This window comes from Monodelphis domestica, chromosome 2, assembly GCF_027887165.1.
Source record: "Monodelphis domestica isolate mMonDom1 chromosome 2, mMonDom1.pri, whole genome shotgun sequence".
Classification (NCBI taxonomy): Eukaryota; Metazoa; Chordata; class Mammalia; order Didelphimorphia; family Didelphidae; genus Monodelphis; species Monodelphis domestica.
Genome location: NC_077228.1, coordinates 104578508 through 104594253, shown reverse-complemented (window position 1 = coordinate 104594253; position 15746 = coordinate 104578508). Strand labels below are relative to the sequence as shown.

General features: G+C 47.8%; 1 protein-coding gene across 1 annotated transcript; it reads left to right on the top strand.

Moving 5' to 3' along the window:
- The first annotated feature begins 2140 nt into the window (after positions 1-2140).
- On the top strand, positions 2141-15746 carry ARL8A (ADP ribosylation factor like GTPase 8A). The gene is made up of 7 exons (XM_056815731.1): positions 2141-2797; positions 11544-11624; positions 12185-12258; positions 12696-12789; positions 13105-13172; positions 14171-14241; positions 14629-15746. The coding sequence occupies exons 1-7, from the start codon at positions 2675-2677 to the stop codon at positions 14676-14678; spliced, it is 561 nt and encodes a 186-aa protein (XP_056671709.1). The 5' UTR covers positions 2141-2674; the 3' UTR covers positions 14679-15746.

Below are 15746 nucleotides of genomic sequence, written 5' to 3'. Positions count from 1 at the left end.
CTCTCTCTCTCTCTCTCCTCTCTCTCTCTCTCTCTCTCTCTCTCTCTCTCTCTCTCTCTCTCTCTCTCTCTCTCTCTCTCTCTCTCTCTCTCTCTCTCTCTCTCTCTCTCTCTCTCTCTCTCTCTCTCTCTCTCTCTCTCTCCCACCTCCCAATTTCCTTATATCCCTAGGACTGGAGAATTTAAAGCTGGAAGGAGCCTTGGAAATCTAGCTTCACACTCTCATTTTACAGAGGGGGATACTGAGACCCAGAGAGATAATGAAAACTGCATAAGGTCACACAGGGAGTCAAGTAGAGCCTAAGTCCAAACTCAGGTCCTCTGACTCCAAACCCAAGTAGTCTTGCAATATATTATGCAGCGGCTGCCTTTTCCCCCACTATTCCTCCTACTCCTTCTTTATCCCATCCCCCCCACCTCCTCACACACATTAACACATACCCTAGAGCTTCACTGAAAGGCTGACCTCAGCCATCATCAGATCAAGTGAGCTAATTTTGTAAACATTCCCAGATGTGACTCAGGGAGGTCATACAACTGAAGATGGCAAGAAGAACCTTGGTTACTCTTTTTGGGGGTAGGGGTGAGAGATGAAAGAATAAATGGGTTATGTGTTAAGGGGACTGGAAGACCCTTAAAAATATTTTTTCCAATTATGTGTAAAAACGAATTTTAAAATATTGAGTTCTAAATTCTCTCCCTCCCTCCTCTCTAAGACAGCAAGCAATTTGATATAGGTTATATGTGTGTAATCATGCAAAATGCTTCCATGTTAGTCATGTTGTGAAAGAAAACACAGATAAAAAAATAAAGTGAAAAATGGTATACTTCAATTTGCATTCAAACTCCATTTCTCTGAGAGTGGACAGCATTTTTCCTTGGATCCTTTGGAATTGTCTTGGATTATTGCTGAGGATAGCCTGATCATCATACAATACAATATTGCTGTTACTGTGTACACTGTTCTGGTTCTGCTCACTTCTCTTTGCATCAGTTCATGTAAGTCTTTCCAGGTTTTTCTGTGGAAGACTTTTCATCCTCTTCCCCTCACCCCTTTTACCCTCAACCATTTCTCTGCACAAAAACAAAACAAAACAAAAACAGCAAGGCATAATGCAAAGAGTATAGGAATCACGACAAAGACACAAGTTCAAATCCTGCCTCTAACACTACCCACATGACCCAGGAAAGCCATGAAGTCAAAAATATTTATTAACACCTACTTTGAGCACTGCTAAATGCTAGAGCTTAAGGGTATAACTTCTCTGGGCCTCAGTTTCTTCATCTGTAAAATGAGAGTAAGGATGCCATAAAAGGGCCTACCATAGTGGTTTGCACAGTTCTATACACAGTAGGCTCTTAATAAATGTTGACTGATTGACTGGTTACCTCACAGTGCCTATGGGGAGAACCAACTAATAATCACAATCATGGTAACTTCCAGCACCACTTTAAGTTTAGGAATTTTATCCTCACAACCCTGGAAGGGAAGGACTATTATGAATCCCTTTTGGCCTTGCAAAATTTAAAGCGTTCTCTATTCATCAAAACAGTAAGTCTATGTTGGGGCTCCTACTGTGTGGCAAGGCAGGGAAGACAACTATCTCACAAGAAGCCTTTAAGGCACCTACTGTGTGTCTCACAGGGAGCCTTAGGTAAGATATTGCTGTATACCAACAAAAAAGGGGGGGGTGGCAACAAAGATTATTTCTAGGGATGGTAATCCAGGATGAGATGGATGCCAGGTGAGGTGATGCAAAGAAGTCAGAGCCAATTGGATCCATTCCCTCAAAAATGTATCTCCCAAGCCACATTTCCCCTGGTTGTCCACCTTCACCTTCTATCTCCCCATGCTCCTCAACCTGGGAGCCATTGAGGTGCAGGGAAGGAGAACAGGAGGAAGGGAAAGGAGCAAGAGGAGAAGGGATGGGTTAAGGAAGGATGGGAGGAAGAATGAGAGGAGGAGGAAGGATGGAGGAGGGATGGGAGGAGGTGTGGAGGAAAGCTGAGCAATGGCAGCAGCAGAAGGAGGAGGGATGGAAGGAGGAGGTGGAATAGGAAAAGGAGGAGGGATGGGAGGAAGAGGAGGGATGGTAGAAGGTGTGGAGGAAACCAGAGCAGCAGGAGCAGCAGCAGGAGGAGGGATGGGAGGAGCAGCAGAAGATAGCGGAGCAGCAGAGGCGGCGGCGGCGGCGGCGGCGGCGGCAGCAGCAGCAGCAGCAGCAGCAGCAGCTGCCGGAGAGGGAGGGCTCTGAGGCCACACCCATCGGCGGGCGGGAGCTGCTCCTGCTGCTGTTGCTGCTGGTTCTGCGGCGGCGGCTCGGAGGCCTGGCTAGCGGACGGGCAAGCGTGCAGGAAGCGGGCAGCGGGCAGCTCCAGGGCCGCTTGGGGAAGGTGGCAGGCGGACAGGCGGGCGGGGGCCCGCTGCACAGATAGACAGTCGGACAGTCAGTCAGACACACAAGGGGAGCGGCCAGACCGCAGCCCGCGGACTGACGGGAGAGCAGGCGGGCGGCGCCGGGCGGGCCGGAGCGGCGGCTGCACCAAGCCGCCTCGTTCCCCCGTGGCGGGCCGGGCCCGCGGGCCGGGCGGGTAGGCGAGCAGGCGGGCTGCGCGGCCCAGAGCGGAGCGCGGTAGGGCAGGGGCGGGCGGGGCCCGCGGCCGGAGCCGCCACCATGATCGCTTTGTTCAACAAGCTGCTGGACTGGTTCAAGGCCCTATTCTGGAAGGAGGAGATGGAGCTCACGCTCGTAGGGCTGCAGTACTCGGGCAAGACCACCTTCGTCAACGTGATCGCGGTACGCTGCCAGGGCCTCCGGCCCTGGCGGGGGAGAAGGGGCGGCATGACGCGGCGAAAGCCACCCGGGGCCTCTCCCCTGCAGGGTGGGGGTCGAGGCACCTAGAGACAGCCCCTCCCAGCCGGAAGAGGAAAGACAGCAAGGGGGGAGGGGAGGTGTCACCCTCGTGGGCCCCCCGCGGGGAGCTGGAGCCAAGCGGCCACTTCCTTAGGCCCTGTGGGACGCTTTGAGGGAGGGGCGGCCGGGTGGAGAGCTGGGGTTCTGGGAGTGTCGCAGCGCCGGCAAAGCGGGGGACCACGAGGAGCTGACCCCTCTCTCCAAAGGGGCAGAGCAGTCGCTGGGTGTGTGAGCGGAGGCTGCAGTCATGGCTGCGGCCTGCTCGGCCTGCATCCCTTAGCGGAGGGTGGGGTGCGGGGCAGTGTGTGGGGGCAGAGCAACCCCCCCCCCCTTCTGCGGGACTCGGTCTCATGCCCGAGGCCCGGGCTGCCCAGGGGCTGCTGGAGTGTTAATTCCGTGGGCAGGTGAGAGAATCTCCCTGGAATTCTAGGTGATTTCCCCTGCTCTGCCAGCCGAGTTCCCCCAGCTGGTAAATGGCAGCTGGGCTTGGAAGAAGTGTCAGCATTTCAGGATCTTTTATCCTGCATCCTCGAGACAGATGTCATCACATCAGGCCTGGGGTGGGCGGAGAATGGAGAGAAGAGCCGGGCAGGCCTCCAGAGAGTCACATGAGTTTACCCTTCCGTTCCCAGATGCTCTAGAAATAACCTCTTCCCCTTCCCCACCCAGCCTTGGGGCCCATTGACTTGGAGATCCTTGGGCCTGACAGCACATCCAGGTCTTGGCACTCAGAGACCCCACAGATCCCCACATCTACAGCCAAGGTCCTCGTAGTCAGAATTGGAGGTCATTGAGGACCTTTGGCTTGGTCCGGAGGGAAACAGGAGCCCCAAGTTCTCTCCTGAAGGGATTTCAAAACCCCTGACTTTGGGGAAGTCAGATTCGAGAGGGAGTTGCTGCTTTCTTGGGGACACAAAGCAGGGTGGTAACCAGAGAGGCCCATTCCTACCATGAGTGGGCCAAGTGGTTTGAGATTGCTGGTGAATTTGGATTAGTGTTGGGTTTTTGCTTGCAAGAGATGTGTACCTGGGGGAACAAATCTAGGGTAGGCTGAGGTGTTTTTTTTTTAACAATAATAAATTGTTGGCAAATTCCTTGAAATGAAAGCTAGATGACAAAATTGTGTGATACAAAGAGAATTGCATTAGAAGTTAGAGAAATAGAACCAGGTTTTATTGTGCCTGTTAGCTGGGTGACCTTGGGCAAGTCTGTGGGCCTCTGTCCCTTATCTCTGAAATGAAGGACTTGAGGGAAAAAATGAGAAGTTTGGACAAAATGATCTTCAAGGTCCTTTCCAATTCCCAAAGTCTTATTGTCTGAATTCTGTAGTTCTGGCTGGGTTGGTAGAATGGATAGAGGGCTGAGACCCTGGGACCTGAGAGAAATTCCTCAAGTGTGAGCTTAAGAGATGTTGGGGCTGTTCTGCTCTTAGCCTAGGGAACAGTGTGGGACAAGGGGGACAGACAGCCTTGTATTACCCACAATCCCTTGTGTAGGGCTCCTGATGGAGTATAAATGAGGCCATGTTCCTGGAAAGGAATTAGCCAATAAAGAAATCCATCCATTGCCCTAGTGGGCATTCCCACACCCACCTCCCCTTTGAGCAACAATCTCCATAACTCTAATTATTATAGCTGACAACACACTTATATAATCTGCCATGCTATCACTGTGACCCATATTTGTGACCCTGGAAAAGAATCTGTTAGAAGGTCCTCCTCTGTCCAGGGCTGGCACCATATTCAGTATTGGGGGATGTACAAGAATTCTGAATCCCAGCCTAGCATCTATATTAAAGATGCCTCTAAGAGGCCCATGAGGTGCTTATCTTCTGGGCTGCTCTCTTTTTGATTCAGTTCAAATTTGCCAACCTAACAGGCAGACCCCAGAAGGGAAGGCAAGTGAACTTGACCATCTTTAAAGGGAAGTCCACAAAAACATCAATAGCCTTGTACTCTGGCCCCCACAACTCTTCCCTTGCTCAATGACTCCAAGAAACCTCCATTTCTCTCTTGAGTTACTTCCACCTACTATCTAAATGCCAGAGGGCTTCTAGAACTTGAATGTGGGTAGAGGGTGCTGTTCAAAAATAAGGTTAAAACCAAAGAAACCTACAGCTGATGAGACTGAAGTTTTTGGCCTCTACTCCCATTCAGAGTAGCAAAATGAGGATTGGTGAGACCAGCAAGAAACTGAGTCAGAGTTGTAGGGGATAGCAGTAAGCATTTATTAAGCATCTACTGTGTGTAAGGCATTATATTGAGTGCTTTTACAAATATTACTTCATTTGATCAACAACCCCAGGAAGTAGCTAAAATGATCCCCATTTTAATGTAGACGAAACTGAAGGAGCAGAGGTTTAAGTGACTTATCAAAGGTCATACAGCTTTGGAAATATATGAGGCTAGATTTGAACTTGGGGCTTCCTGCCTTCCACCTCAGTGCTCTATCATCCACTATATCACATACTTGCCTCATAGCTTAGCTCCTGACTTTATTAACTGAACAGGAAGGGGTGAAACTAGGGGTACTTGTTCCCTTCCAGTTCTCCCAGAATTTCCACTTTCCTCCATATCCATTTTCTGTTCAATTCTTGTTCACTTTATGCATATATTATTTGTAAACTGAGATTGAGCCACAAAATGTTTCCTTTTTCTTGTGGGGATTATCTCCTCTACTCCTAAGAGATAGGAACTCTTACTGTTTCACAGAGAAGGAACTAAAACTCCCCCATAATGTTAGGAGGTGCCTTATTGATCATGGAGCTCAACCCCTCCCATTAAAAGATGAGAAACTGAAACCCAGAGAGGGAAGCAACTTGGCCAGGGACATTGCGCAAGTGATGGAAGACTTAGGGTTCTCAGCATCATCACAGTAGGAACTTTCTCTTAGTTTATAGGGGTGTGAGGAAAGTCCTTTGTAAAACCCCTTAAAGCTCAGCTGCTGTTACTTGTCTTGTTTCCCTTTGGCCAGTCCTTATGGATTCAGTCATGGTTAAGATGGGATCAAGAACAGCCAGCAGTATTTATGGAGCACTCTAAGGTTCAAAGAGCCTTCACACAGTCCATCAGTCATAACCACTCATTGAGGGAGGCACTGTTTTACAGAATGAGGAAACTGAGGCCCAGAGAGTTTAAGCAACTTGCCTGGGGTCCCACACCTAGGAATCCTGCCTTACTGAGGGAAGGTCTGAGCTTTGGCCTCCACTCTAGGCCTTCCTGCTTCTTGATTAGATTTTGGTTCCAGGGTTCTTTTTACTCACCCTGTGATCTCAGGCAAGTCCCCTTTTCTCCCCCTTTTCCATTCTTCAGTTACTTTATCTGTAAAATAAGGGAATTACACTACAGTTGCAATTTGTGGGCCTAGGGTCTCCATTTTTTTTAGTCTTCATCTGGGAGTTTTTCTACCTCAGAGGATGGTACCTGGTCTGGGCCTCCAAGGTTAGAGTCGGCCAACAGGGCTGAACTTGACCACAGGACCCGAGCTTGCATCCTGGCTTTGCCACTGATTGCCAGAGTGACCTTGGTCAAAGTACCACCTTGGATCTGATGACCTCTGAGGCCCCTTCCAACTCTGTCATTATGATCCCCTTACAAGGAGCCTTTAAAACTCATCCAAGCAAACAGAGGAAACTGAGGGGATTAGGGCTGCCAGTTCTAGTGGGAATTGAGGCAGTTGAATGAACCACACGGACTCCATCTTGTGACTCAATTCTAGAGCTAGCCCCACTTCTCTTTGGTAAGAAAACTTGATTCAATTTTGGGAATTGGGAGAAAACCATATTGCATTGTTTGAACCTAGTCCTGCGTGGCTGGGACACTGGCCCCCCTGTCCCTGCTGTTTAGAGACCCTTACCCAAGGATGTAGGTCTTGATGACCAGAAATAGTTAGATCCACAGATGGATGGAAGGACTGTTCTCATAAGGGTCTGTCTCAAGCAGCCTATATGTCTTATGTGAAAACTGGCCCCCACTGCTCAGTCAGAGACTGTTTCCCTGTTCCTTTGATGGTTGCCTGGCACATGGGGAGCAGGATGCCACTTTTGCTGATTTCAGGGAATTATATACCCTTTCTCTCTTCCCCCTCCCAACTTGGAAAGTCCTTAATCTTTCATCCAATTAGAAATCAGATTACCTAATGTACTGTTTCCTTTTGATTAATTGGCCTTCTTTAATTAATTATTTTTAGTCTGACTCCCCTTGTTTTGGACATCCAGCCCTAAACTGAGGAAGGGGCCTGATCCTGATTTGTTGGGCAGTTGGCATGATCAATATGCTCTGGAGATGGAACCTTTGTTTCCTCTGTCATTTCATCTTTGACTTGCCTTTCTAGATACCTTGGCCAGCCATCCCAGTGGTACAGATGCCCTTTCATAAGGAAGCAAGAGCCCCAGTTTAGCTTTAACATGACCCAAGGGACTTAGAGAGTGGGGGAGAGCTAGACCCCTGACAGGAAAGGAAAATGGCCATACTGAAACCCACTGGGAGTTTTCCTTCCTCTTCTGCTTTAGCATTAATCCTCTCCTTTGAAGCATCCCCACCCCCCACCCCTTCCCCTGTCATTGAGGGATTTAACCTTTTTATTTCCTTTTCTATACAAATAGTCTTTGTGTTGTCCAGCCTGGAAGCCCTATCTTTTGGCTTACCGGGGGAACAGGCTGGGTTTTATAAAAAGGACTGTTCTTGGATTTGAAAGAAATAAGATAAAATAAACACATACTGCTCATAGCCAGGCCTCTTGTTTTGGGAAGCAGTATAATATAGCATGGTGGCAAGACCACTGGATTTAGAGTATGAAAAGAACTGAACACTAGGCCTGATATTTTGTAACTTTAATTGAGTCCTTTCATTTTGCTCAGCCTTGGGTCCTTCCTCTGTAAAATGGGCATAGTAATAACTATAGTAATCTACCTTACAGGATCCTTGTGAGCAAAGTGCCTCACATTTTTTTTTTAAGCCCTTACCTTCCGTCTTGGAATTGATACTGGGTATTAGTTCCAAGGCAGAAGAGTGGTAAGGGCTAGGCAATGGGGGTTAAGTGACTTGCCCAGGGTCACACAGCTAAGAAGTATCTGAAGCTACATTTGAACCCAGGACCTCCCATCTTTAGGTCTGACTCTCAATCTACTGTCCCCTGCCTCACACATTTGAAAGTAAATTGTTATGATCCTAGGATACCCCTAATTGAGGATTAGGGGATAACCCTCCTTAGGGAGTACAACATGGGGAGGATTGAAGTCTCCAATTGTCCCTGGATTTGAATCTCTGCTCCACTATATTGTGGGTGACCTTGGGAAGTCATTCAGCATCCCTGTGTCTTAGTTGGGCAGCAAACAGTATGGGTTTGGAGGTAGGATGTTCTGAATTCAAATGTGGCCTCAGAGTTTCCTTGCTGTGTGACCCTGGGGAATTAACTTTCTGCCTCAGTCTCCTTACCTATAAAATAGGAAACATAATGGTATCTACTTCCCAACATTGTCAGGAAGATCAAATGAGATAATATTTGTAAAGTGCTCGAGCACCATTTAAATGCTTCTTCTTTATTTTTTTCTCATTTTCCTCTTGGAGAGGTTGGACTGGATCTTAGAGACCCTTCTAGCTCTATATCTCTGACCTTGTCAGTGTGATATGCCCTACTAGGCTTACTTTGTAAAAAGGAGGAAGAGATAATGGGCCTGGGAGAGTCCTGCTCATATCTTTGCCTGCACCCACAAAAAAGCTATTGCCCCATCTTTTCTCAGAAGTAAAGTCACATTATTAAGTTCCTGCCACCATCATGTCCTATCTGACCAACCACTCCAGCCCCAACGGGCAGTTTTATATGCATTCAGAAGTGGAGTGGGAAAATAGGAACATACCCACATACAGTTCCCACCAAGAGTTAAGGAAGAATTTCCTCACACTTGGGTCACATACTGGTGGAAAAGAGGGATAGAATGAGACAGGCTGCTTTGAAGTTGTTGTGATATACTGGGAAGTGCCCTGAGTCTGATGTCAAAAACCTGGGTTCAGGTCATACTCTGTCAGCTGCTACTTTTATGTGACACTGGACACGTGGACACTTTTCAGAGCCTTCATTTCTCCATTAAAATTATAAGTCTGAACCAGATAATCTTTAAGGCCTCTTCCAGCCCATATCTATTATGAGCCTTTGAAATTCAGAAATGGGGAGGATCCTGTGCCCCTTGCCATTCCAGTTCTTGTCTTCTCTGCCTGGTCCAACATATATGCAAGAGAAATCCCCACAGTAATACCCAACAAATGGTCATTCAGTTTCTGCTTAAAGACCTCAACACCATTTAATGATGCCCAAGTCACAAAGGAACTGTTGCCCTTAAAGTTGTACTAAACCTAACCTCCTAAAGGTGCTATCCCTAGAGAGAAATGGGTATATGCCTTGTGGGTATTATACTTAAAATTTTTTTTAACTCTTACTTTCTCTCTTAGTAACAACACTAAGACCAAAAGACAGAGGCTAAGCTATGGGGATTAAATCACTTGTCCAGGTCACATAGCTGGAAATATCTGAGGTCATATTTGCACCCAGGTCCTCCCAATTCCAGGCCCAGTGCTCTATCCACTGAGCCACCAAGCTGCCCCCAAATCTTTTCAACTTAGTTTAGTCCTGCCTTTTTTGAGACCTTATAACCACATCTTGGAACCAGAGAAACACAGATATAGAGGGGAAAGAGATATAGAGACCATCTACAGCAATCCCTTCATTTGGCATAAAAGGAGACTGAGGTTCAAAAAAAGGAGCTAATTTTCCCAACATCATACAGCTTATCGCATCAGAGAATGAGATTCAGAAGTCTTCTAGTCCAGTGGCCTCATTTTCTAGATGAGGCCAACTCAGAGCAGGGCAGAGACTTGCCTCGGTCATAGAGGTAATAAGTAGAACTAAGATTCAATCCCAGTGAACCTCTCCAAACCCAGGATGCTTTCCACTCCAGGACACTGCTTATCACAGGTCTTGGAGATAATCCAGAAAGAAGAAATGGAAATGAGGAAGCAGTTTACAAATAGATGAAAAGCAGAATTGGGGCAAACTCCCAGTTATCCAGATTAAGGGAAGTGAATCATAATATGGGTCAACATGTTAGCTCTGGCAAAAGTCAGAGAAAGATTGGGAAATGAAGGCAATAGAAAAATAAAAACTAGCCATAAAGTAATAGAAAGGGGAAAATTAATTTGCTTTTGGGACATGGTATGATTTGAGGGTGGCACAATTACTTTTCTGGTGTTCGTTGGTTCAGGTTGATAAGAAAATTAGTCTGTATTATACCCCTGATGGTGGAATAATACAATCCACACATTCTAGGAGAATGGGGAGAAGCCAACCTGAAACAAAACATCTACCTTGGATTATCCACAAAATGAATAGCCTACACTATGTGCATATAAGCCAAAATAAACTGACTTTTTCCTTAGAAAGGAATAGGCTGAGGTATAACTTGAATGGTTTGTCTAAAATTCTACCCATTTTGCTAATGCTCAGAAGAAGTAACTGCACTCCATCCCCACAAAGTACTAAATTAAAAGAAGGGTTTCTATTTCATTGTATGAATTACAGGTTAAGAGATAGTATATCATAGTAGACAAATGGACTTGAAGCAACTAAGTGTTACAGTAGATAGAGTGTCAGACTGGGAGTCAGGAGGACCTGTGTTGAGATATGGCTTCAGACATGTCCTAGCTGTGTGACCCTGGACAAGTCACATAACCCCATTTGCCTAGCCCTTGCCCTTTTGTCTTAGAGTTGTTACTAAGGCAGAAGGTAAAGGTTTAAGAAAAAAAAAAGATAGACTTGAATCTTTAGGCTCAAGAAATTAAAGTATTCACTAGCTATGAGACCACAGGCAAGTTTGTAACTATTTTGTCTATTTCCTTATTTGTAAAGTAGGAATTATGCCTGATTCCATAGGGTTATTATGAGGAAAGTGCTTTGCAAACCTTAAAAGTGCAACTAAGGAAGGATACCACAGAGAAAGAAGACTTTGGATAAACTTTACTAATTAATATGGCAGTAAAGATTTAAAATAAAATCTTAGCCAAAAAACCTCCAGCAATATATCCAATAAAGTATTTGCTGTGACCAAGGGGTGGGGGAAAAACATTAGAAAAGCAATTATCATAATTAATCACAGAAATAAACCTTGAAGCACTCTACAAATGGGGATTATTAGAATTTTGGAAAGAAGTTTTGACAATCCAAGGTGAGAAACATCGAGATCTTTGCCTGATGAAAGTTGTGTTCTCTTTCTCCTTAGAGAGGTTTAAATATGGGCCAAGCACCTGGATTGATTTAGGCACAGCCCAGTTTCCAAGCAGAGGACAACCAAGATAACATCTGGGCATGCCTTCATGCACTTTTAGAAATCTAGACATCCATCCTCCTGATTTTTTTTTTAACTATTCCTTTCTCTCTTAGAATCTTGCCCAGGGTCACACAGCTAGGAAGTGTCTAGGACCAGATTTGAACCCAGAACCTCTTTATCTCCAAGACTGATGCTCTATCCACTGAGCCACCCAGCTGCCCCCATCTTGATGATTTTTTCAGACATGTAAAGGTCCTGTGTTCTTTGTACTGTGTTGAAGGGCTATACCTCTAATTCTGATTCTTCTTCCAGTCAGGACAGTTCAATGAAGACATGATCCCGACGGTAGGGTTCAACATGCGCAAAATCACCAAAGGAAATGTGACTATCAAGGTGAGAGGGGAAGAAGGCCCAGCCTGAGGGTGGCGAGCAGGGCCTGAAGATGAGGCCAGAGGAGAAATGGCCCCCGTTCCCTTCTAGCTCTTCAGGGTAAAGGGTACCCAGCAGTGAGGGGCATCAGAGGATGGGGGAGAATTTGTGCCCACTTTGTACAGAACACAGATCTCAACACTGAGGAGGTTCCCAAGTTGAGTTCATATCTGACCCCTGACCTGATGGAACTATGTGTCATCTAGTGAAGATATCAGACCAACTTCCACTGTGCATTGTCTCTCCCATCAGAGCTCCTTGAGAGCAGGGATTGTCTCCACCCAGTGCTAACCCCAGCGCTTTGCACATCGTAAGCGCTCTTTGATTGAGCTGTTAGTCTCAGAATTATTACTCACGAAATCCATTAGAGAGCTACGAGGGCCTGTGGGAAGAAATCAGAGATGCTTCAGAGGTGCCAGTGTTAGTGAGATGGGGAGAGAAACGTGGATCCAGCAGGGCTGGGGGTGCTGGGGTGAGTGCTTCCTGACCTGGAGCCCTTCTGTCCCTTCTCCCCCCCATCCCAGCTCTGGGACATCGGAGGCCAGCCCCGTTTCCGTAGCATGTGGGAGCGATACTGCCGTGGAGTGAGCGCCATCGTGTGAGTGGCAGGGCCCAGTGTCTGCCCTGGCTCCCTGCTGCACCTTGCCCTCATTAGGCCCCTCACCTGAGCCAGGTTCTTGGCCCAATCCCTCACCAGGGCCTGCTGGCATCCCTCAGACCAGGGAAAACAGGGCCCAGGAATGTTAGGTGGGACCTGGCCACATGCTGAATGTCCTCGGGGCTGTGGGTGGCATATGAGTAGGCCCCAGGGCCCCCTCACCTCTGCTCTGCCCTACCCAACCTTGCCCCAGTGTCAATGACCAGAGCTCCTTCCCCGACATCAGCAATTGGTAGGGAAGGAGGTTGCTGGACTCCAGAGGCCCAATGGCTTTTTGGCTCCCTTGATGTAGGATCCTGCTGCCTTTTTTACTCTACAGCCTCTTGGTGTTTCAGCCTATACATGGTGGTGTCACCATTTCCCTCCCATATGCACAGGTACATGGTGGATGCTGCTGACCAGGAAAAGATTGAGGCTTCCAAAAATGAACTACACAATCTACTGGACAAGCCTCAGCTGCAGGGAATCCCGGTCAGTAAGCCAAGACTGTTGGAGGAAAGCAGGAGGTGGAAGAAAGGAAAAAAGACTAGGAAAGGAAGAATGGGGGAGACTAGTGGAGGGAGACGGGAAGCAAGAAAGGTTAGGAAAGGAAGAGAGAGGAGGCCAGGGGGAGAGGGAGAGACTGAGCTTGGGAGGAGAGTCTGGGGTCTGGATGTTAAGGGAAGGGTAAGGCAAAGGCTGTCTCTTTGGAAGCCTCCTTGCTGTGGGGTCTCCAATGTTCTTTCACCTTGGTGGGTGGTAACCCAGAATCCCAAATCCCTTTCTCTCCTTTTTTTTCCCCAATAGGTCCTAGTCCTGGGAAACAAGCGAGACCTCCCTGGTGCTCTGGATGAGAAGGAGCTGATTGAAAAAATGTGAGTGTGGTTTGATCTATGGCACTGGTGCCAGAGGCAGCTTCTCCCATCACCCACCCCTCTGCCCAGCAGCCCAATGGGAGTGCTTCCTCCCTCTCCTGTCTGGGGTAAAGGGGTGGCTCACAGGCAGCGTGAGGGCTGCAGTTTGGGCACTTGGGCCCTAAAAGGTTTGCCACTGCTGATCTAGGGCATCTTGTTAGAGCTAACCCTCCTCATTTGACAGATGAGAAAACCAATGGAGAGAGACCCAGGTTCAGGCCAGTTCCAGCTGGTCAGTGGGAAAATGTTTCCCCTCCCTCATCCCCAGCTCTTCTGTTTTCTGTTTAGTTTTTTATCATTTATTCTTAAGCTCTACATACCTTCATGTTGATGGAAAAGGAGGATTTCTAGATTTAAAGTGCACAATATTTTGGAACTTCAGTATCATTTCAGATGTAAAAAATTTCTCCCTTAAAATCCACAAATATTTCTCTAAGAAAAAACCCAACACTTAATTTGTGAAGTTTATTTAAAAGGCACATTGAAAGAACTTTTGGAGTTCATTTAGTCCAGTTTATAGATGAGGAAGTTGAGTTATAGGAGGGTCAGTTGAATGACCGGAGGTCACACAGCCAGTTAGACAGAGCTGGAAGTCTAGAACCCAGCCCTGCTGACCCCCAGGCATATACTTTTTCTGGAATTCCCCACTTTCTTTCTCTTCCTAGTTCCCCATCCAAAAATGCCTGTCCCCCCCTCCAACCCCCCCCCCCCCCCCCCAGGAAACCAGCCTCTAGGCATTATTTTCTGCTCTGATGTCTGATGCCTTGAGGAGTAGAGACCTGTTCCCAGTCTCTGCCACAGGGTGGCACCCAATGCTGGCTTTCTAAAGGTCTCTCCATTGCCTAGACTAGTGTTGTCCTCCTGCCCAGCCCTTATCCTTCCAGCCCCTAGCCACAATGGGTGGACTTCCACCACCCCCATTCTGAGAAAAGCCTTTTCTTGATTCCCCCCCCCCCCAGGAATTTGTCCGCTATCCAGGACCGAGAGATCTGCTGCTATTCTATCTCCTGCAAAGAAAAGGATAACATCGGTATGTAGATTTGGGGCTAGGGGTAGAGAGAGGGGAGAATTAAGGAGGGGACTGTGATTGCACATTCCTGGGAGCCAGATAGTAAACAGGTTTTCCAGTATGCTAGGCCTTGTGCACTCTGGCCTGCCTGCTCCCTCCCCAGCCTTGTGGCTCTCTAACTTTCTGTCTTCTTTGCAGACATTCATGTCCTCCAGTCACCTCTAAAAAGCCTGTCTCCTCCCTGGCTTTGCAATTGCTTCTGCCCTTCTCCCACAAGCTGTGCCCTCTTCTGGGGCCCAGCCGCTGTGTTCTAGGAGGCCTCTCGGTGATCCCTGAACCAGCCCAGCCAGTCCCCCCAACTCCCCTCGGTCATTGGCTCTAACCCAACAGGTCTCGTTCCTCCCACAGACATCACCCTACAGTGGCTTATCCAGCACTCAAAGTCACGGAGAAGCTGAGACAGCGGTCCATCCCACCCCCGGACCAGGGACCACCATCGTCCAAAACTAAAGCCACCGTGGTCCCCGCCGGTCCCTGCTGTCTCCCTTCCTCCCGCCCCCTCCTCATTGTGTGCGGCGAGGGGGGACTCTCTAGGGACCCAGAGTCCTGTTCTGCTGAGGTCTGAACTCCTGTTTTTATTGTAAAGAATACTGGCCCCACCTGGACCCGCTAACTTCTCCCCTCCTCTGCCCTTTGTTCCTTTTCCCCAGCCCCCACACCCATCTCCCGACCTTGCACCACCACTCCATCCCTTCTCTGCCCTCCCCAACACTGTTCAGTTACTGTCCTGTGTGTACAGTATATATATGTATATATATTTTAATTTTTTAATTTAAGCAATGACTAAAATCAACCATATGATAATGCCTGGGCCAGAAGGGGATTAGGAGAAGACAAAAATCTATTGGGAGGGAGAAAAGATATTGGGAAGGGGAAATATCAGGCTTAGAAAACAGGGAAGAGGCTGATTTCCTGGGGCTGGACCCTGGCCCTGGCATTGGTAGCCATTCTGTGCCCCTCTGCTGCCACCCCATGGGATTCCCTTCCTTCCCTCCAAGTAGGGAGGGGCTGACTGGCACAGATCAGTTGCCAAAGACTATCTATCTGGCACAGGGGACAAGATGCCAGCATTTTCATTCAGGCTTCCTCCCCCATAACTCCTTTCCTGCCTGGCCCTGGTCCTTTACCCCCAGAAAGGGCATCCTGGCCAGCCCCCACTGACCAGCCTGTGCCCTTCTCCCTTGCCCCTGCCCTACCTGGGCCTCCCCAGCTCTTGCCCACCTCCCTTTCTGTTCTTATTTTGCAGAGTTGCACAAGGAGAGAGCTCAGCATGGGGGATTTTGGTTCTTTGGGGTTGGTTTTGTTTTTATTTAATGAATTGTAAAGTGGCATTTCTCTCCCCTTTTTTTACAAACACTTTCTGGCTCATATTGGATTCCTTCTGTTGGAAAATGATTCTTGTAACTGTACAATTTTTTTTCGGCCTCCTAATAATAACGAGAATAAATTAACAATTTTGTGTTGGG

Coding starts and splice junctions, on each gene's coding strand:
- ARL8A (XM_056815731.1), top strand. CDS start 2,675: ATGATCGCTTTGTTCAACAAGCTGCTGGACTGGTTCAAGGCCCTATTC. Junction 11,625..12,184: donor AAGGAAATGTGACTATCAAG/GTGAGAGGGGAA, acceptor CCCCCATCCCAG/CTCTGGGACATCGGAGGCCA. Junction 12,259..12,695: donor CGTGGAGTGAGCGCCATCGT/GTGAGTGGCAGG, acceptor CCATATGCACAG/GTACATGGTGGATGCTGCTG.